Consider the following 23,921-nt stretch of genomic DNA (forward strand, 5'->3'; position numbering starts at 1 on the left):
TAACAAATATGTAAAAATTGGTTCATATCGGTCCATAGTTATATATAGCCAGCATATAAACCGATCCCCAAATTTTACCTCCGGTGCCTCTTGGAAGAGTAAATTTCATCCAATCCTGTAGAAATTTGGTACGTGGTGTTAGTACGAGGTCTCTAACAACCATGGCAAAATTGGTCCATAAAAACTATGCAAAAATTAGTCCATATTGGTCCATAACTATATATAGCCCCCATATAAACCGATCTCCACATTTGACATCCCGAGCCTCTTGGAGGAGCAAAGTGTGAGCGTGAGTTCTACGAACAAATATCGGGAGTGAGTGTGCGTGAGTAAGATTTTTACGTCGTAAGTATGCGTTAGAGTGAATAAAATATCACTCACGTGCACACCTCCACATTGAATTGTTCTTTGAATATGATTGTGGCAACAACATTTCTTCTCTGCGTGCAGATGATCGTAGACCAATATTTCTATTAGGCACATTTTTAGCCTGATCGAAAGCCCTTTGTACAGATCATATACTAGTGAAATAGAGAACATAAAATTGAAATATGAAATATTTGAATTCAATAGATTGTAATTATTCTCTAAGCCTGTTGAAGATTACCCATTGGGAAATATTTCTCATGTTTCCCAATATTTTGATTTAATCTTAAGTGCTTGTGAATGCTATTAAAAATCAATTTGGACTTTTTATCCACCATCAGGGAATATTCAATTCATTAAAATAATGTTGAGAGCGGCGCTAAGGGTTAAAGTGGTGAAATGTGTTATCGAGAGCGCTCATCGCCACTATGATCTTATTTGCTTTTAGCCTCGTGTGAATGCTAAGTTTACAAAAGCAATCCATTAATGCATTTCCATTTTGAAAAAGAAAATAGTGGAAAATTCAATGAGGAATTGGGGAATCTGTGCTCTTAATGAATGAACTTACACGATGATGTTTTTAATCTCAAAATGTTTTTTTTTTATTTCTGCAGCTGAATTCCCGACCTGATGGCTTGAAAATTGAACCGTGTTAAACAACTTCCCAGAAAAAAATGCGTGTCCCAAAAAGTAGTGGAAATGTTATTTTTGTATCCGGAAGTGGTGCAAAATTGGCGCATAAGAGATAAATTTAACATGAGCTTGTCATAGGACGGATGTCCACAATTTCCACAGCCGTTGCACTGAATTTACATCACTTCTTAAGGTGTGATCCGAATACAGTGTTTTGGATGTGAAATAATATTTTTGGAAGTGCTTTGGAAGTCTTGCCTTCCAAAATCGAAAAGAATTCCTTAGAGGATTTGGAAAGTATTATCCTGTGCTAAATTTAAATAAGATCGGTTAATACAAATTATCAAGAAATTCTTTACAATATTGAGGATCATTTGTTACACATATATATGGGAGCTACCCACCTTTTCAGGAAAGGTTAAGGGTTCTATCTGCTTTTGTTTTTGTCGATATTTTATCGGGGAAGTGACGAGCAAACTATAATGGCGTTTTCGATTCGCAAAAAATATGTTGCCTTGGTGTTACCCTACTTTTTTCCTAATTGCATTTTCGACCAAATGATAGCGTCATTCCAAAGTTATTGTTAATTCCCAATATTGTGAGTGACACAGGATACAAAATCTATCACAGTGTCCTTCATATTTTGCTATCAATTTCTAGAATGTTGCACCTTTTTTCCCAATCGAAATCGCTATAAGCTTCTCCGATGTACTTGAAATTTACAAGGAACGTGGGAGGAAGCGATAAAATTAATACAGGGTAAATGATGTTTCGATATCTGGTTGGGGAAGGGGAATAGTGAAATAAACATTGTCGATTTACTTGGAATTTATAGGGACCGTCGAGTAGTTTGTGAAGTTAATATAGTGGGAAAAGGATTTTTTGAAAATTGAAAGTAGAGGGTTGTCCTTAAATGGGAACTCGGTACATAATTTTATGATTTTTATACAGGCTTCTGCCAGACTTTTTAAGTTAGTAGCATAACCCGACCCGCTTCGCTGAGCCTTCCAAAGCATATATGTTAAGAGGGACCGTTTTACATCTGCATATTCGCCGTATTTCTGTATATAAAGGAATAAGCAAGTTGCCCGATTTGTTTGAAAGAATTCAAATCTCTTCGAATTCGTTTTCATCTCGTAGGATATGGCTGACTAAGTTAACGTAAAATGTTCCTACAAATATGCTTCGGAAGGCTCAGCGAAGCTGGTCGGGTTACGCTAGTAATAAAATAAAAGTGTAATAAAATATTTTCATAAAAATAACAAGTATATACAGCAGTAAGTTCGGCCGGGCCGAATCTTAAATACCCACCACCATGGATTGCGTGGAAACTTCTACGAAAGCCTGTCATCCACAATCGAAGTACTTGAGTTGTGGTAATACTTACCGATGGTAAGGTATCTTAAAACTTCTTAACATCGTCTTCTAAATTGTAAGTTAGTCCATACGTGGTATATATTAGAAAAATATATAGGTAAGTTTACAAATAATTACGAATCGATATGGACTTTTGCACGGTACTTAGAGAGCCAGAATTGAAATGTGGGGGTCGCTTATATGGGGGCTATATACAATTATGACCTTGGGGATCGATTTATCTGAGGGCTATATATGTTTATGGACCGATATGGACCTAGTTAGGCATGGTTGTTAACGGCCATATACTAGCACAATGTATCAAATTTCAACTTACTCGGGATCGGTTATAGGGATCGGTTTATATGGGGGCTATATATGTTTATGGACCGATATGGACGACTTTTCGCATGGTTATTAAATATCATATACTAATACCACGTACCAAATTTCAACCAGATCGGATGAATTTTGCTTCTCCAAAAGGTTCCGGAGGTGAAATCTGGGGATCGGTTTATATGGGGGCTATATATAATTATGGACTAATATGGACCAATTCCTGCATGGTTGTTAGAGACCATATACTAACACCACATACTAAAGTTCAATCAGATCGGATGAATTTTTCTTCACCAAAATGCACCGAAGGTCAAATCTGGGGATCGGTTTATATGGGGGCTATATATAATTATGGACTGATATGGACCAATTCCTGCATGGTTGTTAGAGACCATTACTAACATCACGTATCAAATTTTAACCGATTCGGATGAATTTTGCTCTTCCAATGGGCTCCGGAGGTCAAATCTGGGGATCGGTTTATATGGGGGCTATATGTAATTATGGACCAATATGGACCAATTCCTGCATGGTTGTTAGAGACCATATACAAACATCATGTACCAAATTTCAGCCGGATCGCATGAAATTTGCTTTTCTTAGAAGCTCCGCAAGCCAAATCGGGGGATCGGTTTATATGGGGGCTATATCCCTTTCCGACCGTGTACGCACAATTGTGCGGGTAAGTTTAAGTCTCTATAATTTCTTTAATATATGACGTACCGCGATAAGAGTTGCAAAAAAATAATGGTGTATGCCCTCTCTTTGTCTAAGAATGTGAAGAACCGTTATAAATATTTGCTTTTCATATTAATTTTGTAGTTTCAGCAGTGTACTTTGCGCATTTGTAAAAATGAGTGGAAGATTTAAGTTTGCAAATATATTAAAATTATTTAAATTGTGGAATATTTCATCAAACAAGTGTTTTCAATAAGAAAACATTTTAAATATTGTATGCAAACAGTAACTTCGTGATTATTTTGTGTTTTTTGATATTTTTACGTCCGGACTTTTACCGGAATTTAACGGACAGCAACAATTGTACGTATCCTGAAAAAACAGGATACAGGATCAAACTGAACAAACTTAATAATTTAAAATGTTCTATGTACACATAAATAACAGATTTGAAAAATTTAGGAAAATCTATCACGTGGATCGGCTATAGGTCGGAAAGGGATATATAATTATGGACCGATATGGACCAATTTTTGCATGGTTGTTAGAGACCATATACCAACATTATGTACCAAATTTCAGCCGGATCGGATGAAATTTTTTTCTCTTTGAGGCTCCGCAAGCCAAATCTGGGGATCGGTTTATATGGGGGCTATATATAATTATGGGCCGATGTGGACCAATTTTTGCATGGTTGTTGGAGACAATATACCAACACCATGTACCAAATTTCAGACGGATCGGATGGAATTTGCTTCTCTTTTAGGCTCCGCAAGCCAAATCAAGGGATCGGTTTATATGGGGGCTATATATAATTATGGACCGATAGGGCCCAAGTTTTGCATGGTTGTACCAAATTTCAACCGAATCGGATGAATTTTGCTCTTCCAATGGGTCAAATCTGGGGATCGGTTTATATGGGGGCTATATATAATTATGGACCGATATGGACCAATTCTTGCATGGTTGTTAGAGACCATATACAAACATAATGTACCAAATTTCAGCCGGATCGGATGAAATTTGCTTTTTTTAGAGGCTCCGCAAGCCAAATCGGGGGATCAGTTTATATGGGGGTTATACGTAAAAGTGTTCCGATATGGCCCATTTGCAATACCATCCGACCTACATCAATAATAACTACTTGTGCCAAAAAAAAAAAAATCTTCAAAAAAAAAAGGTTAAAATTTTGTATTTTTCGATATTCCAAATTGTGGAGTCTACACATAGGGACACAATTTTTTCTTATAAAATTCGTCAAATTTGGTGTTAAGAAAATAAAACGAGAATCCGTCCTAATACGGACCTTAAGGCCCAAAATACTGATCCCATTTTGTTAAAATTTTGCAAAAAAAAAAAAAAAATTGTGGGGCCCATATCTCGCGACCTGTATAAGATATAGAGGTGTACGCGTGAGCGGAATTTCAATCGCACTCACGACCATTCACGAATTAAAATATTCATTCACGCACGATACGTGTGGTAGCCACTCACACTCACGCACATTCACGAAATGAAAACCAGTTCTTACGGACGAACTACTTTTAAAGACTCATGCTCACGCACGATTCACGAAAATTCAAGTGACTCACGACAAATTCACGAGACTCACGACATTTTCCAACTGGGAATGAGCAAAGATAAAACAAGTATATACGGCCGTAAGTTCGGCCAGGCCGAAGCTTATGTACCCTCCATCATGGATTGCGTAGAAACTTCTTCTAAACACTGCCATCCACAATCGAATTACTTAAGTTGCGGTAACGCTTGCCGATGGCAAGGTATCTTAAAACCTCCTAACACCATCTTCTAAATTGTATGTAAGTCCATACGTGGTATATATTAAATCAAAAAAGATCGATCCAATACGTATATAATTCAGTTTGACAAAGTAGACATAACATTTTGACAAAATTTTCTACAGAAATAAAATTTTAACAAAATTTTCTATAGAAATAAAATTTTCACAAAATTTTATATAGAAATAAAAATTTTGACAAAATTTTCTATAGAAATAAACTTTTGACAAAATATTGTATAGAAATAAAATCTTGGTAGATTATTTTTGGCTCGAGTGGCAACCATGATTATGAACCGAATAAAATTTGAACAAAATTTTCTATAGAAATAAAATTTTGAAAATCTTTCTCAAAATTTTAACAAAATTTTCTATATAAATAAAATTTTGGTAGGTTATTTTTGGCTCTAGTGGCAACCATGATTATGAACCGATATGGACCAATTTTTGTGTGATTGGACCAATTTTGGTATGGTTGTTAGCGACCATATACTAACACCACGTTTCTATGGGGGCTATATATAATTATGGACCGATATGGACCAATTCTGGCACGGTTGTTAAAGATCATATACTAACACCATGTTCAAAATTACAACCAGATTGGATGAAATTTGCTTCTCTTGGAGACTTCGCAAGCCAAATCTGGGGATCGGCTTATATGGGGGCTATATATAATTATGAACCGATGTGGACCAATTTTTGCATGGTTGTTAGAGACCATATAGCAATATCATGTACCAAATTTCAGGCGGATCGGATGAAATTTGCTTCTCTTTGAAGCTCCGCAACCCAAATCTGGGGATCGGTTTATATGGGCGCTATATATAATTATGGACCGATGTGGACCAATTTTTGCACGGTTGTTAGAGACCATATACCAATACCATGTAACAAATTTCAGCCGGATCGGATGCAATTTGCTTCTCTTTGAGGCTTCGCAAACAAAATCTGGAGATCGGTTTATATGGGGTCTATATATAATTATGGACCGATGTGGACCAATTTTTGCATGGTTGTTAGAGACCATATACCAACATCATGTACCAAATTTCAGCCGGATCGGATGAAATTTGCTTCTCTTTGAGGCTCCGCAAGCCAAATCTGGGGATCGGTTTATATGGGGGCTATATATAATTATGGACCGATGTGGACCAATTTTTGAATGATTGTTAGAGACCATATACCAACACCATGTACCAAATTTCAGCCGGATCGGATGAAATATGCTTCTCTTAGAGGCTCCACAAGCCAAATCTGGGGATCGGTTTATATGGGGGCTATATATAATTAAGGACCGATATGGACCAATTTTTGCATGGATGTTAGAGACCATATACCAACATCATGTACCAAATTTCAGCCGGATCGGATGAAATTTGCTTCTCTTTGAGGCTCCGCAAGCCAAATCTGAGGATCGGTTTATATGGGGGCTATATATAATTATGGACCGATGTGGACCAATTTTTGCATGATTGTTAGAGACCATATACCAACACCATGTACCAAATTTCAGCCGGATCGGATGAAATATGCTTCTCTTAGAGGCTCCACAAGCCAAATCTGGGGATCGGTTTATATGGGGGCTATATATAATTATGGACCGATGTGGACCAATTTTTGCATGATTGTTAGAGACCATATACCAACACCATATACCAAATTTCAGCCGGATCGGATGAAATATGGTTCTGTTAGAGGCTCCACAAGCCAAATCTGAGGGTCCCTTTATATGGGGGCTATACGTAAAAGTGGACCGATATGGCCCATTTTCAATGCCATCCGACCTACATCGATAACAACTACTTGTGCCAAGTTTCAAGTCTATAGCTTGTTTCGCTCGGAAGTTAGCGTGATTTCAACAGACGGACGGACGGACGGACGGACGGACGGACATGCTTAGATCGACTCAGAATTTCACCACGACCCAGAATATATATACTTTATGGGGTCTTAGAGCAATATTTCGATGTGTTACAAACGGAATGACAAAGTTAATATACCCCCATCCTATGATGGAGGGTATAAAAAATCATAAATAGAATATAGTTCGACAGTTAAATTAATCTCAGTTAACATATGAGTAAAAACTAAATTTTGATTTTTTTCGTGAGAGTGATTTTGCAGAAATTTTTTATTTACGCACATTCACGAACCGATTTTATTTCTCACGCACGCACGTCATATTTTCTTTAGTCCCATTCACGAAAAGGCTTCAGATTTTGTTCACGACTCAGGTGATACATGCGTCAATCACACGTGTAACTTTCGTGTCACGCGCACACCTCTAATGAGATAATCGCACACACATACGTTCTTTTTGTAGCGTTTTATAAGTTCTTTTCAACAATCACCCAGCAAAAAAGCGTCGCCAAAAAAGTAATGAAAATGTTATTTTTGGATCCGGAAGTGGTGCAAAATTGACGGAGAAGCGATGAATTTAACATGGGCTTGTCATAGGATGGAAGTCCTCCATTTCAACAGCCGTTGCACTGAATTTGCATCACTTCTTTAGGTGTGATCCGAATTCAATGTTTTGGATGTAAATTAAAAAAGTCAAAAATTATTTTTATAATTTTTTAAAATTTTTAATGGATTCTAACGCTTGTCGGAAATGTTTGACCTCAAATATTTTCAAAAATTCACAATTTTTTTCAGATTGGATTTAGCATTTTTTTCGACAAAATTTAAATGATTTCTACCATTTTATGAATTCTTACCCTGCTTTTAACCTATTTGAAACAAAAAAAGTTAAAATTACCCATTAAAAGTATGAAAAACCAAGATATAAAAAATTGAATTAAAAGAACTTCCTAGGTAGTTAAAATAAAGAACATCATTGGGAGTGCATCTTCTGGAAGTGCTTTTAAAGTTGTGCCTTTGGAAGAACTTCCAATTTTTTTTTCTGGGCATCGAAATCGGTTCATAATTGCGGATTTAGCAGTTAAACCAAAATTTCATATACCCGAGGTGACTAACTTTCAACGCTTACAGGTCAGCCCTTGGACCCACTAAGGACCCACAAGTTGCAGAATTATTTCCAACAAAGCGATTTGGAATGTACAGTTAAAATCCCAGCGGATGTGAAAATTTTATTTTTTCTTTCATTCCGCTATTTTTATTTCTTTTCAATTATTTTGTGACATTTAATTGGAAAGAGTTTGAAATTGAAAAGACTATTTTTTTCTTGTCGAACTTTTAACTCATTCACAATATTCTGAAAAAATTGTCCATAAAACAAAAATTGTTCTTTTCTCTTGGGACACATTTAAAGTAACATTAGGAACATATACAAAAAATGGATAGGGATAATGATGGCCTTAAAATGTCAAAGTTTTCGTTGAATAGAAATTCTGGAAAATATTTAAGAACACTGTCGAAAGATACCATCAACCAATTTCTCAAATCTCATCATGTATGAATGAAAAGGCTGTGGATTAAGGAGCAGCTGGTTTACCTGTAGAGGTGGTGTAACTGTCAGTCAAATCAAAACATGGAGCAAACCGACAGACCGATGGAATATTTATTCTCGAAAATCATTAGAATATTTGTCAGCAATAGGGGCGTTTGTGGTAATGTTCATATTTTATTTTTTTGGGACCATTCAGAAATCTCATTTGTGCGAAAATAGTCTTGTGAAGAAAATGAAGAACTTGGTTTCGACTTTCCTTTCGCTATTCATGTTTGAGTTTCATTAGAAAAACAGGAAAAGTCATTACATTTCTATAAAAATAGAAATGATGTGCCATCAGTTGCACGATTAGAAAGAAGGATGGTGGGGAAGGGCAAATGGGAGGGAGGGCATATCACATGCATATAGCCGAGATACAGAACTTGGGGAATATCTACAAAATATGCCCCTACTTGAAATGATAATGTACACACTTGTATATGAATGTTTGAGATGGTGCCATGCTCCTCCAAATACATTCATTACATGTATGCGTGTGTGCATGTGTGTGTGTGTGTGTGGTCGCATCCGTATGTGAGTTTAAGTGTATCTAACCATCCAAGTGGATCTGTCGGATGCATTTTGTGTTAGCACAGGGAGTTTATCATCTCACCTATATTGGTGCATTTGCTGCCGATATGTGTGGGGATATTTTGGGATTCAATAGTCTGGGTAGGTTGATTTCGGCTAGCATTCTTGAATTTTGAGATAGATGGATGCGTTGTTGTTCTATTTTAGTCATAGTCTGTATTTTCGTTTTTTGGAGACAAAATTTATAATATCTACACTACAAGGAGTTTTGTTTAAGGTAAGGCTAAGGCAAAGTAGAGGCCTTGAAATTCTATTCGCACGCCGTATACATTTTACTAAGAGCCTCCAAAATTTCCAAAAATGACAATTCGTTTTTCGTTTAGTTTAACATAGTGTGGGCCATCACTCATTGATACGCGAGAAGTTTACTTTTTGCTTGCAAAATATTTATTCTTTGCTCTCAAATGAAAATCAACAAAAATATAAAAGTTAATTAAGAATATGTTAAACAATTTTACATACCATAGCGTTATCAAGCGGATAATTGTGACGCACGGCCGTAGTACGTAAATCGGGTTCTCCCCTGAACTGTTAATTTCCAGGACAGATGTTCAACGAAGTGGGTATAGAATGATTGTTGGGTATATTTTTATCTAATTTGAAAGAAGCGACTTCAAAATTTCATAAAAAAAACTTATAAAATTCACACTGAAAAAACAGGCATGCCCGGTCCCCATTGACGGAGCTAGGCAATTTCTCTCTTAGTCCACAGGAAATTTTGAGTTTTTAACTCAAAAATTTAAAACGAAAAAATTGGCGTGATAATTAAAATTATACACTCAAAAAAAGTTTACTTGGATCCAAAGATTTTGACCTTCCCTTAAGGATTTTGGTATTGATTCCGAGCCAAAGATGCGGCTTCTTTAAAATAAAGACATTTTTTAGCGACCTAATATATCTGGCTTTAAATCTAGGACCAATAAAATTAAAATTAGGATACAGATCTCATTTATCAAATTTTCAGTCTATTTTCGCGGTTTACTAATAAAGGTACTCACGTACAAACAAATGCCAGTTTAAAAATCCAAATTATAACGGATGCTTCAAAGCAAAAAATGTTTTCCTAAGACGCTAAATTCTCAAAATAAGTCTTAGCCTATATTTGAAACGTTTTTATCGTAAATCTAAAGTTTCGATATTTCAGTTAATTTAAGGATAATTTCTTTAAATCAAAAATGTGTTTTTTTTACTTTAAGGAAAATTAACCTTAGTTCAAAGACATACGACTTTAACGGAGTGGGTCCCTTACAAATTTAATTAACAAAACTTTTGAAGCAAAGATTATAAACTTTATTTTAATTAAAACTTTATTATTTTAAAGAAATTTGTCCTTAATATTTTGTAAATTTCGCATCCCAAAATTTAGGTTGCGTAATCTTTAATATCACGTAAATATTTTTCTCAGTGTACGTACATAATTTTTACACATAATGTGTTTAAGGAGAAAGTATCCAAAAATTGTACGTACACTGTTAGAAAAATATGTTTTTCATATGTTCCGATATAAACAAAATGTGTTTCGGGCAGAATTTTTTAAACACAATATATTTAAGTGCAAAAATGTAATGTTCCTAAACTAGCATTAAATGTTTGGGACATATATGTTAATATGTTAGAATATATTATGTTTGGGACATGAATGTTTCATAAAAATAATATGTGTGAATATAAACATATATAAACTAACTAATTTTAAGTATTTTTTTATTCAGAGAGCAACAGAGAGAGAGAGAGAGTATAGAGATGGAAACCGAGAGGGTTGATGAAAGACATAGACCTTTTAATACATAGATGATCCACTATTCTCTTTAAAAAAAAATGTGTCACTTCCAAAAATTAATTTTCTGACATTTCGTTTTGATTTTTTCGTAAAGAGTCAGTCCCAAACATTAAGTTTCGTGCATTTGCTTTTGTATTGTTCGTAAAGAGCAATGCTGCTGAAAATTAAATTTCGTATTTTCGCGATTTTCGTCACAATTTTTTGTTCAAATATGAACTTTTAATATATTAATTTATTTATTTATTTTAATTTATTTATTTATTGCATCATAAACGTTCTAATTTTGTGTAAAATTGGCAAACTACAAAAAGGAAAACGAAAGAGATTGTAAGCGTGCTCTTATTTTTCTCGTTTATTCTTAATCTTCGGAACTGTCAAACATCGTTTGACACCCATGGCTCATCTATGTATTAAAAGGTCTATGAAAGATATCAACATAACACAGCGAGAAAATCAAAAGAGAGCAATTCGAAAAACTGTTTTATGAGTTCATTTGTTTTGGCTATGTGCTTGGCATGTTAATAAGGCTTCGCCAAAAATTTGATATGCTTAAGTCTAAATATTATTTACTTTACCGAATGTCTGTTCTCTTTACTCCGAATACTCAGAGTAAAAAGAACTGACATTCGGAACCAAGAGAATAGACATTTGAAAAAACAACAAGTCTATACGGCCGTAAGTTCGTCCAGGCCGAATCTTACGTACCCTCCACATTGGATTGCGCAGAAACTTCTACGAAAGACTGTCATCCACAATCGAATTAATTGTGTTGTGGTATCTTAAAACTTCTTATCATCGTTTTCTAAATTGTGAGTTAGTCCATACGTGGTATATATATTAGGCAAAAAAAAGGTATGTATAGGTAAGTCTACAAATAATTACGAATCGATTACGAATTGAAATATGGGGGTCGCTTATATGGGGGTTATATACAATTATGAACTTGATATGTACCAATTTTTGTGTGATTGGGACACTTACAAGATGAATCTGAGAGCATATAAACGAGAACTGAGAAGGTCTCAACAAAACTCTTGGGATGATTACTGTAGCAGTATTGAGAATACGTCAGAGGCTTCCAGACTATGGAAGGTACTACCATCCACTAACACCGCTCCAGGTTTCATTAAAACATCGTAGGGAAATTGGACAACGTCCAGTGAGGAGATGTTGGAGGTACTTTTGGACACACACTTCCCTGGAAATCAGACGGTTGAACCATGTTCTGGCGCTGTAACAGAGGCTCAGCGGTCATTTCCTATCGAGGAAATTGTGTCGGAGTCTAGAATAAAATGGGCTTTAAATAGCTTTGGACCATTCAAATCCCCCGGACCTGATGGAATTACTCCGGCGGAATTACAAGCAGTGGCTGAAATAATTATCCCCTGGTTGACGGTGATATATAAACGATGTGTAAACTTAGCATATATTCCAGAAAAGTGGAGGGAAACAAAAGTCGTCTTCATACCTAAAGTGGGAAAAGCCTCTCACTCGAGTGCGAAGGATTTCCGACCAATCAGCTTATCCTCATTCCTACTTAAGACCCTGGAGAGGATGATAGACATGTATCTTAGAACTAGCGTGGATTCAAGTTTGCTCTCGAAACGACAGCAAGCATACTCGAAGGGCAGGTCTACTGAGACCGCATTGCATGAACTAGTCAGCTTTATTGAAAGCTCACTATCTGTCAAAGAATACACAATCGTGGCGTTTCTAGACATCGAATGTCCATCCGAGCTCGAATTAAATGGACTGACAACTCTGAATGTTGATCCAGGTATACTTAGGCTGTTAGAAGAACTTCTAATAAAGAGACGTATTTCAGCCACACTAGGGCAAGCAAACATACAAAGGTATGTGAACAGAGGCACTCCCCAAGGAGGAGTTCGATCACCTCTTCTTTGGAATGTTGCTATAAACAACCTTCTGGTTTCCCTTGAAAAAGAAAGGATAAAAGTGGTGGCATACGCAGATGATGTGGCGCTAGCAGTCAGGGGAAAATTCCCATCCACAATCAGAGATATTATACAGAGAGCTCTCCGGATGACTGAGAAATGGGCGAAAGATAATGGTCTTGGTGTAAATCCAGCAAAGACAGAACTAGTCATGTACTGCAATGATCGCAAAACTCCCACGGTTAGGCCCATTTCCTTAGGGGGTACTGAAATTCCCTTTGGTGAGTGTGCAAAATACCTTGGCGTTATTTTGGACAGGAAGCTGAATTTTAGGCTTAATATTGAAGAGAGGGCGAGAAAAGCCACGGTAGCGTTGTACTCGTGCAAAAAGGCAATAGGAAAAGAGTGGGGACTAAAACCAAAAATTGTGCATTGGCTATACACGGCAGTAGTTAGACCTATAATGCTATATGGTGTTGTAGTCTGGTGGCCGGCACTTCACCAGCCGACAAGTTTAGACAAAGTTCAGCGTATGGCGTGCTTGTGTATCTCAGGTGCATTCAGCAAGACAGGAACAAACTCCCTTAATGTCATACTGCATCTATTGCCTTTAGACATTTTGGCCAATCAGTCAGCTGCAACAACGGCTGTGCGGTTGCGCGAGCTATCGCTGTGGTCGGAAAAAATGTACGGTCATAGTTCGGTCCTCAAAGTAATGCCAGATGTGCCTAACGTAGTGGATTACACCGTGGCAAAACCACTTTTCGACAAAAAGTTTGAAACGCTTATTCCCAACAGTTAGGTGTGGTGTACACAGACCCCGGGGAATAAAAGATATATAGAGTTCTATACTGATGGCTCCAAATTGAATGGACAAGTGGGGTTCGGAGTATATTCTAAAGATCTGGAAATTCGAATAGCGAAAAGATTACCTAATCACTGTAGTGTTTTTCAGGCTGAAATATTGGCAATAAGAGAGGTGGTGAATTGGCTGAAAAGCAGCGTTGCCAATTTAGCTTTTTCCCGCTAGATTTGGCTTTTTTTGAAGACGTTTAGCGGGAAAAAAATTCATTTAGCTTTTAGCTTTTTTTCTGGCTTTTTTTCATGACCCTTTTAGCTATTTTTGGCTTTTTTTTATTTTTGACATGTTCCTATTGAAATATGGATAAGACTTCGTTTTTATCTGAATTGTGAAATGTGAATTGCTTTGTACACTGAACAAATATTTTCGTGAGGCCGAAGATTTCATGTCCTTAAAATATGAACGCGAATTTTGGTTATAAAGCATTGGTGAATTTCTCTTATATAAACTGTTTTCCTTGTCCAAAAGCCGATAAAGTCGTTTTGTCCTTATAGTTAAGTGATTCAACTAACAAATGGGTATCTTTTCATGAAACATGAAATAGGCTTTAAATATGTGGAGTTTTTGTATCTTGACCACAAACCAAAATAGCGTTCTAAAATAGAAGAGTTTTTTTTAACATTTTATTTTAAAAACGTAACATAGAATAATTTCTACTTAAAGTCGAGTCTGAATATGGAAATTTAAGTTGTCGTTAGCACGTTTTTAAAGCATGATAGCTCATGAAGAAAAAGCTGAAAAAAACAAATAAATTCAAATTTGACTCGGAATCAATACCAAAATCTTCCCAGCAAAAACTCTCATTACCCGGTAATCTTGTAGGTAAGCCTATTTAAAAATTAATAACCACTTATTAATTGGCATCGCTTCGGATTACATTTACATACGCATGTCCTAGGAGGGAAGTACTTCTTCCCATGCATACTATCGGCCATAAAATAAGTAGTGCATTTAAAGCATATAATCACCTAATATGTAATGACTTATTCGTAGATACACCAAAACTTGCAAAATAGCCACTTATTGTCTCAGGCAACCAAATCTCGAAAATATTGATTTCTATCGCCGATTACAATGGATCAAAATATGGCGAGTGGTGCTGTAATAGGAGAACTACTTGAATAGAGACGAATATTGTATAAATAAACAAAAATTCTAATAAATAATCTAAATAAGATTACACTCAAATTAATTTCACACTTAAAATAGAAATAAATGTAGGTTGTTTAAGGTAGTTGGATTCGTGAATTACGATACAATATATCCAATAGCCAATTCACATAAGGTTCGAAATCTACTAAAAGTGGATTTTAAGTCTCTTTTTTATAAGGCAAATGACATTTGAAATTTAGTTTAAACGCATTTTGGAAGTGTAATGTGAATGAGGTATAAGAAAGCATTTATTTAAAGCATAATATGATAATGTCATTAAACACAATTATTATGAAATATTTGTGATAAAAAATTCCTAACGGAAAAATCTTCAGAATTACCGTTACATTACATATTCTTTTTGATTTTTTATGTAAGTGCTCGATTATGTGAATAATTATATTAACTACAACTGCCTAAAAATTTGAGAATAACAATTCGAAAATTACCGAGAAGTATTTATTTTTGTCATTACAAGTTAGTCATTATAACTCGCCGCAATGTAATGCAACGTGTAATGACAGCTTTACTCCTGGTAATGTCAATTGTAATGAGATGTGGTTACCTAGTTTTTGCTGGGTTTAGTGTACAAAATCTTTGGAACCGAACATAGAAATTATATAATAATAATAAATAAATTAATAATAAAGTTTTGAATGTGGTATTATTTTTTTAACATAAAAAAATGCAATAAAAAAATTCGTAGTGATAAGATCAAAACAAATCTGCTATTTATTAATGGAAAGGATTTACATTTACGAAAATTGGACAACAATAGGTTTGTATGGGAAATTTTCGAATAAAAGTTATTCAGTATAAACTTGCAAGACAGTTAGAATGGGTTTTATTCTCTTGGGTAATATTAGGAGGTGTACACGTTCACGACTTTATCATTAATTCAGTTAAAACGAAATATATTGATATTTTCTAATGCAGTTCTATGTGACATTGTGCAATATATCGCATATTGGACTTGTTGATGATTAACTAGCTGATAATCGCAAGTTTATTGGGAAAAATGTGTTTACTAGGAAATATAAACGAAGGACTTCCAGTAAAAATTTGTGATAGTAATCAAAATGTATCGAGTACGCAAACATAGCTAATATAACTTAGATTTTCTTACAGTCTCACAGAAATGAAAATAAAATGAATACAATTAAAATAATATGCATTTTAAGTGAAATAAAGCCATTAAGTTTGTTAAATTTCAATCAAAAATGTGATTTTTGAAACAAAAAAAAAAATAGCTTTTTTTATACCCTCCACCATAGGATGGGGGTATATTAACTTTGTCATTCCGTTTGTAACACATCGAAATATTGCTCTAAGACCCCATAAAGTATATATATTCTGGGTCGTGGTGAAATTCTGAGTCGATCTAAGCATGTTCGTCCGTCTGTCCGGCTGTCCGTCCGTCTGTGGAAATCACGCTAACTTCCGAACGAAACAAGCTATCGACTTGAAACTTGGCACAAGTAGTTGTTATTGATGTAGGTCGGATGGTATTGAAAATGGGCCATATTGGACCACGTTTACGTATAGCCCCCATATAAACCGATCCCCAAATTTGGCTTGGGGAGCCTCCCGGAGCAGCAAAATTCATCCGATCCGGTTGAAATTTGGTACGTGGTCTTAGTATACGGTCTCTAACAACCATGCAAAAATTGGTCCATATCGGTCCATAATTATATATAGCCCCCATATAAACCGATCCCCAGATTTGACCTCCGGAGCCTCTTGGAGGGGCAAAATTCATCCGATCCAATTGATATTTGGTACCTGATGTTAGAATATGGTCTCTAACAACCATGCAAAAATTGGTCCATATCGGTCCATAATTATATATAGCTCCCATATAAACCGATCCCCAGATTTGACCACCGGAGCCTCTTGGAGGAGCAAAATTCATCCGATCCGGTTGAAATTTAGTACGTGGTCTTAGTATATGGTTTTTAACAACCATGCAAAAATTGGTCCATATCGGTCCATAATTATATATAGCCCCCATATAAACCGATCCCCAGATTTGAACTCCGGAGCCTCTTGGAAGAGCAAAATTCATCCGATCCAGTTGAAATTTGGTACATGGTGTTAGTATATGGTCTCTAACAACCATGCAAAAATTGGTCCATATCGGTCCATAATTATATATAGTTCCCATATAAACCGTCCCCAGATTTGACGTCCGGAACCTCTTGGAGGAGCAAAAGTCATCCGATACGGTTGAAATTTGGTACATTTTGTCAATATATGGCCTCTAACAGCCATGTAAAAATTGGTCCATATCGGTCTTTAGTTATATATAGCCGATGACTTATTACACAAAAATTGGTCCATATCGCCAAAAATAATCTACCAAAACTTTATTTCCATAGAAAATTTTGTCAAATTTTATTACTATAGAAAGTTTTGTCAAAATTTCATTTCTATAGAAAGTTTTGTCAAAAGTTTATTTCTATACAAATGTTTGTCAAAATTTTATTTCCATAGAAAATTTTGTCAAAATTTTATTTCTATAGAAAATTTTGTAATCTACCTAAACTTTATTTCCATAGAAAATTTTGTCAAATTTTATTACTATAGAAAGTTTTGTTAAAATTTCATTTCTATAGAAAGTTTTGTCAAAAGTTTATTTCTATAGAAATGTTTGTCAAAATTTTATTTCTATAGAAAATTTTGTAAAAAAATTATTTCTGTAGAAAATTTTTTCAACATTTTATTTCTATACAAAATTTTGTCAAAATTTTATTTCTATACAATATTTTGTCAACATTTTATTTCTATAGATATTTTTGTCAAAATTGTATTGCTATAGAAAATTTTGTCAACATTTTACTTCCATAGAAAATTTTGTCAACATTTTATTTCTATAGAAAATTTTGTCAAGTTTTTATTTCTATAGAAAATTTTGTCAAATTTTTATTTCTATAGAAAATTTTGTCAAAATTTTATTTCTATAGAAAATTTTGTCAAGGTTTCATTTCTATAGAAAATTTTGTCAAAATTTTATTTCTATAGAAAATTTTGTCAAACTAGATTATATACGTATTTAATCGGCCTTTTTTTGTTTAATATATACCCCGTATGGGCTAACTTACAATTTAGAAGACAGTGTTAAAAAGTTTTACGATACCTTGCCATCGGCAAGTGTTATCGCAACCCAAGTAATTCGATTGTGGATGACAGCCTTTAGTAGAAGTTCCTACGCAATCCATGGTGGAGGGTACATAAGATTCGGCCTGGCCGAACTTACGGCCGTATATACTTGTTTCTAGCTATTTTTTTAACATTTTTTAGCTTTTTTTGGCTAGTTTTTTGGACAAATCTAGCGGTTTTTGGTGAAACAATTCTGGCAACGCTGCTGAAAAGTAATGTTCCAACAAATATTGGCATTAATATATAGGTTAGGTTAGGTCATAGACTGCCGCAAATCTCTCAACGAGATGGCTGAGCAGTACAATATTCACCTAATATGGGTGCCTGGCCATAGGAACATACCGGGGAACTGCGAAGCAGATGTGTTAGCAAGGCTAGGAACTACCTTACATATTCCAGGGGAACTAGAATCTGTTGATATGACTCTGGCCACCTGCAAGCTCTTACTGCGTGCGAAGGCTGTTATGATGGCCAATATTCGATGGGAGAATTGCAAGGGTTGTAACGACACCAGGCAAATATGGCCCCATTTAAACTTAAACCGCACACTAGATATGCTAGTGTTCTCAAGGTGTCAGATAGCACTCCTGATATCTGCTATAACGGGTCGCTGCCTGATAGGCGAATTTGCAAAAACTATAGGTGCGAAGTATAATGACTATTGTATAAGCTGTCATGACGTGGAGGAAAAGGAATCAATGAAACACCTCTTGTGTGAGTGTCCTGCTTTTTGTGTAAGGCGTAAGCGAATTTTAGGAGCATATAGCTTTAGATTACTGGCGGACCTGGAAAACGTTAACTTAAGCAGTTTGTTAATGTTTTTGAAGCAATCTGGTTGGTTCCACAAAAGTAAATAATAGAGAAGGTTCAGTGGTTAAGACTAGAAGTGCCCATATGTAATAGGTACTTTTAGTTAAATGTGGTATCACAATGGACTGAATAGTCTAAGTGAGCCTGAAATTTAATCGGGCTGCCACTTTAACCTAACCTAACCTAACCTTGTGTGATTGGGGATCGATTTATCTGAGGGCTATATATAACTATAGGCCGATATGGACCTAGTTAGGCATGGTTGTTAACGGCCATATACTAGCACAATGTACCAAACTTCAACTGACTCGAATGAAATTTGATCCTCCAAGAGGCTCCAAAAACAAATCTCGGGATCGGTTTATATGGTGGCTATATATGATTATGGACTGATATGGACCACTTTTGGCATGGTTGTTAAATATCATATACTACCGTGGTGGTAGTACCAAAATTCCACCAGATCGGATGAATTTTGCTTCTGCAAAAGGAACCTGAGGTCAAATCTGGGGATCGGTTTATATGGGGGCTATATATAATTATATGACTGATATGAACCAATTCCTGCATGGTTGTTGGATAACATATACTAACATCACGTACCAAATTTCAACCGAATCGGATGAATTTTGCTCTTCCAAGGGGCTCCGGACGTCAAATCTGGGGATCGGTTTATATGGGAGCTATATATAATTGTGGACCGATTTCGACCAATTTTTGCATGGGTGTTTCAGGCCATATATTAACACCACGTACCAAATTTCAACTGAATCAGATGAATTTTGGTCTTTCAAGAGGCTCCGGAGGTCAAATCTGGTGATCGGTTTATATGGGGGCTATATATAATTATTGACCGATGTGGACCATTTTTTGCACGGTCATTAGAGACCATATACTAACACCATGTACCAAATTTCAGCCGGATCGGATGAAATTTGCTTCTCTTAGAGGCTCCGCAAGTAAAATTTGTGGGATCGGTTTATATGGGGGCTATATATAATTATTGATAGATATACACGCAGAGAAGGTTATCATATACCTTATCTGCGTGTATATTTATCGGTATGCCGATATTAGAATCCTGGGACTTCGGCATATGACTTTAATCTCCAAACAGCTCACCTAATATTATTCTCCATATTGTTATTACCATATTTAATTTTTCAACGGTGTATTATACATATTTTAGTTTTTAGTCTGCATCACAAGTGTTTGGTTTAATGTTGAACTATCTTCACTTTGTGGTCGACAATCTTCCCTGCTGCAGTTCGTTGTTTTTCTTGTTTATTTTTTTTTTTTTTGTAATTTGCCTTTCCTATGGGGTAATTGTTCCTGAAATGGAAATTTGTCAAAATGGAACAACAACTTTACAGAAACGAAATAACATCAATAAATTTTAATTTTAATACCTTAGGCGGGTAATAAAAAATAAATGGTGTCATCCTCTGTAGAAATTCTATTGCATTGTAGAACTCTTTTTCCCGATTATATAATGAATGTATAAAATATTTGAATAGAAAAGGTAAGAACCGAACTAAGTTCAGTCGTCATATAACCTCCACCATGGATTTGAGTCATAAGCAGGGATTCAAAGTGGCCAATTTTTTCCGCTCCGCTCCCGCTGCTTAGAATAACATTATGAAGCGATACATATGTATTAGACATATAGTAAATCTGAAGTATTTTTAAAGAAAATATTTCTACTTAGGGTGTACATATACGGGGTGGCTGGCATGTATTGGAACCAACTTCAACTTGCTATTATTTCTAAGCCGCTTGTCTAACAGCTGACAGACTAATTTGAATTTGATATATATGGGAGCTATATCTAAATCTAAAATAGATTTTATTTTAGATTTAGATATAGCTCCCATATATATCTTACGACCGATTTTGATTAAATGTGACCACCGGGAGACAAAATTTCAGTCCGATTTACTTGAAATTTTGCACTGTGGGTAAAATTACTACCTTGAAAATGTGTGCCAAATTTGGTTGAAATCGTTTAAGATATATACGTTCTCGTTCGATAAAAGCTTAAGACGTACCCTCAGTTGGTGTTCTATGAGAAAAAATCAAATAAATTGTGGAAAATGTGGAAAAAAATATTAAGAAAGAAAAAATGTACGTGCCCTTTCCTAAAAAATAGTCAAAAATCGGTAAAGATTTTTTAGGAAAGGGCACGTACACCCTTTCCTAAAAAATAGTCAAAAATAGGTATTTTTGAAATTCCAAATTGTGGAGACTACAACTTTTAATTTAAACCCCATAGGTACACAATGCGTAGAATTTTGTAGGAATGCAGTTTATAAAAGAAAAAAGGGATCCGCCCAAAAATGGTGCTTCTTGGTTCAAATTCTTGCCCCACTTTATTAAATTTTTGAAAAAAAAATCAAGTAAATATATACGGCCGTAAGTTCGGCCAGGTGGAATTTTGTGTACCCTCCACCATGATTTCTTTAGAAATAAAATTTTGACAAAATTTTCTATAGAAATAAAATTTTGAGAAAATTTTCTATAGAAATAAAATTTGTTGTTGATATTGTTGACCTTTTTATTTTAATTTTTATTATTTTTTATCTCATAATCTCGGCTATAGGTCTATAAATTAAACTTGAAATTGTTGGTTTCTTGTATTTTTATTTTCCGATATTTCGGTTGACTTCGTCAGAACCGTTTTCAAGGCTACAAATTACAAAATTGTATCGTATGCCGATATATTCTCGCGCAGTTCTCAATATCTTTCTTATAATTTATTCTCTCGTTAATTGGAGTGTTAATGATGTGTAACATCTCCAGAGTAAATCTTCGTCTGTAGTTGTTTTCCTTGCTTAGGATTTCTACGTCGTTTAAGTTAGGTTTGTGACCAGTCAAAGTACAGTGGGCCGCAAGTGCTGTTTTTTGTTCCATTGGCTTGTCTGTTGTTTTTAAATCCGATTTATGTGAAGACAATCTTATTTTTAATTTTGTCATTGTTGTACCAATATATGTCTTTTGGCATAAGTTGGATTTGTCACCGTTGCATTTTATCTTATATACTACGTTGTGTTGGTCTTCATCCGTTTACTGTATTAGTAGTTTTTAACGCGAGTTGGTATTTTTCTTTATTGTATATATTAGACTTGCACAGTCTCTCGGAGAAGTTTGGTATATACGTCACTGGTTTGTATAATTTTGAATCCTTATCATTAGTCAAGTTTTGTTTGTTATGCTGGTTGGCTTTTACTTTCGATAAAAGTTGAAATATCGTTCGTTGTGGGAAATTGTTGTCTTGGAGAATTCGTTCAATTTTATCTTCATTTTCAGAATGAAATTCTGGATCACTAATATTAAATATCCTTCGTATGAAATTTGTCGCGGTATTGATTATTATACGTTTATTGTGCTTAGAGTAAAAATTAAGCAGTCACCCCGAGGCCGTTGGTTTTTGGTACCAATTTAGTCTCAGTTGGTTTCCTTGTCTATGTCTATTGTCCTGTTCTAATTCCTTCGTGAATTGAATTTGTCTATTATATGAGTTTAAGGCCTTTAATGTTTCGTCGACTTCTGATGCCTTGATGATTGCGAAGATGTCATCAACGTATTTAGTTAAAATCGGTGGTTTTGTGATATTTTTAAATACGTCATCAAAAAGTTCCTCCATAATAATGTCTGCTACAATTGGTGAAGCGGGGGAACCCATGAGCATACCTTTTAACTGCTCATAAATCTTGTCCTCGAATTTAAAATATCTGGTGTCTTTAATGCAAAATGTAATTAAATCTATAAATAAATCCTTCGTCATGTTTGTATACTGCTTAATTGTGGTCCATTTTCTTTCAATCGTCTGAATTGCTAGTTTTTCCGGAATGCTTGGAAATAATGACACCACGTCAAGGATATTAAAACTTCATCATCTTGAATCGTAAAATTTTCCAATCTTGACTTAAAATCTACCGAGTCCTTCACATTATATTTTGAGTCAAGTGTAATATTTCTTAGTATACCTACTATGTATTTACATAAATTATACGATGGCGAATTTATCGAAGAACAAATGGGTCTCAATGGTGTGCCATCCTTATGTATTTTTGGAAGCCCGTAAATCCTTGGTGCTATTGCGGTCCTGCTTGTCAATTTGTTCTTCTCTTGTTCAGTAATAATATTGAGATTGTAAAGTGTCTCCACTAATTTGAGTCTAGAGGTGGGATCAATTTTTATTCGCTTATATGTGCATATATCTTGTAATATTTCTTTCATCTTTAAGTCATAGTCAATTTTGTTCATAGCAACCGTTTTTCCCCCTTTGTCAGCACGAAGAATTAGAATGTCATCATTTTCCTTTAAATATTGTCGTGTCTGGAACACTGTGCTTGATATGTATTTATCTCTCAAGCTCATTTGCGATTTTCGTAAATGATCGTCTATCAACGTTGTCAATTTTGTTCTCGCCATCTCTTATTCCTCTCTACTCACAATTGTCTGTACACAATCTTCTCCTTCGGCGATAACTTGTAATAGTGGGAAAGTTTTATTGGTGTGCGGGAGAGCATGTTTTGGACCTAGTGAGAGAATCCACTGCACTTCTCTCGGTATGTCTTTCTCCGTCTTATTCACAAACAGACAAAATTTTCTATAGAAATAAAATTTTGACAAAATTTTCTATAAAAATAAAATTTTGACAAAATTTTCTATAGAAATACAATTTTGACAAAATTTTCTATAGAAGTAAAATTTTGACAAAATTTTCTATAGTAATAAAATTTTGACAAAATTTTCTATAGTAATAAAATTTTGACAAAATTTTCTATAAAAAAAAAAAAAAAAAAATTTGACAAAATTTTCTATAGAAGTAAAATTGTGACAAAATTCTCTATAGTAATAAAATTTTCTATAGAAATAAAATGTTGGTAGATTATTTTTGGCGATATGGACCAATTTTTGTGTGATTGGCGATCGGCTATATATAACTATAGGCCGATATGGACCAATTTCTGCATGGCTGTTACCGGCCATATACTAGCGAAATGTAACAAATTTCAACCGTACCTTAACCTAACCTAAGAGGCTCC

General features: G+C 35.0%; 2 protein-coding genes across 2 annotated transcripts; both read right to left on the bottom strand.

The window, feature by feature from the left end:
- Nucleotides 1–9,234: 9,234 nt before the first annotated feature.
- Nucleotides 9,235–22,654, bottom strand: LOC142239665 (uncharacterized). The gene is made up of 3 exons (XM_075311452.1): nt 22,281–22,654; nt 9,675–9,735; nt 9,235–9,366 (listed from the first exon to the last, which is right to left on the bottom strand). The coding sequence occupies exons 1-3, from the start codon at nt 22,652–22,654 to the stop codon at nt 9,235–9,237; spliced, it is 567 nt and encodes a 188-aa protein (XP_075167567.1).
- A 50-nt stretch (nt 22,655–22,704) lies between these two features.
- On the bottom strand, nt 22,705–23,304 carry LOC142239666 (uncharacterized). Its single transcript, XM_075311453.1, has one exon. The coding sequence runs from the start codon at nt 23,302–23,304 to the stop codon at nt 22,705–22,707; it is 600 nt and encodes a 199-aa protein (XP_075167568.1).
- Between the last annotated feature and the right edge of the window lie 617 nt (nt 23,305–23,921).

This window comes from Haematobia irritans, chromosome 5 (assembly GCF_050003625.1).
Source record: "Haematobia irritans isolate KBUSLIRL chromosome 5, ASM5000362v1, whole genome shotgun sequence".
Taxonomy (NCBI): Eukaryota; Metazoa; Arthropoda; class Insecta; order Diptera; family Muscidae; genus Haematobia; species Haematobia irritans.

Excerpts from the sequence above, each read along its gene's own strand:
- LOC142239665 (XM_075311452.1), bottom strand. The coding sequence starts at position 22,654 with ATGACGAAGGATTTATTTATAGATTTAATTACATTTTGCATTAAAGAC. Across the intron at positions 9,736-22,280 it reads CAAAAACCAACGGCCTCGGG|GGGAGAACCCGATTTACGTA; the intron begins GTGACTGCTTAA and ends TTAACAGTTCAG. Across the intron at positions 9,367-9,674 it reads ATCCGCTTGATAACGCTATG|ACTATGACTAAAATAGAACA; the intron begins GTATGTAAAATT and ends ACGAAAATACAG.
- LOC142239666 (XM_075311453.1), bottom strand. The coding sequence starts at position 23,304 with ATGGCGAGAACAAAATTGACAACGTTGATAGACGATCATTTACGAAAA.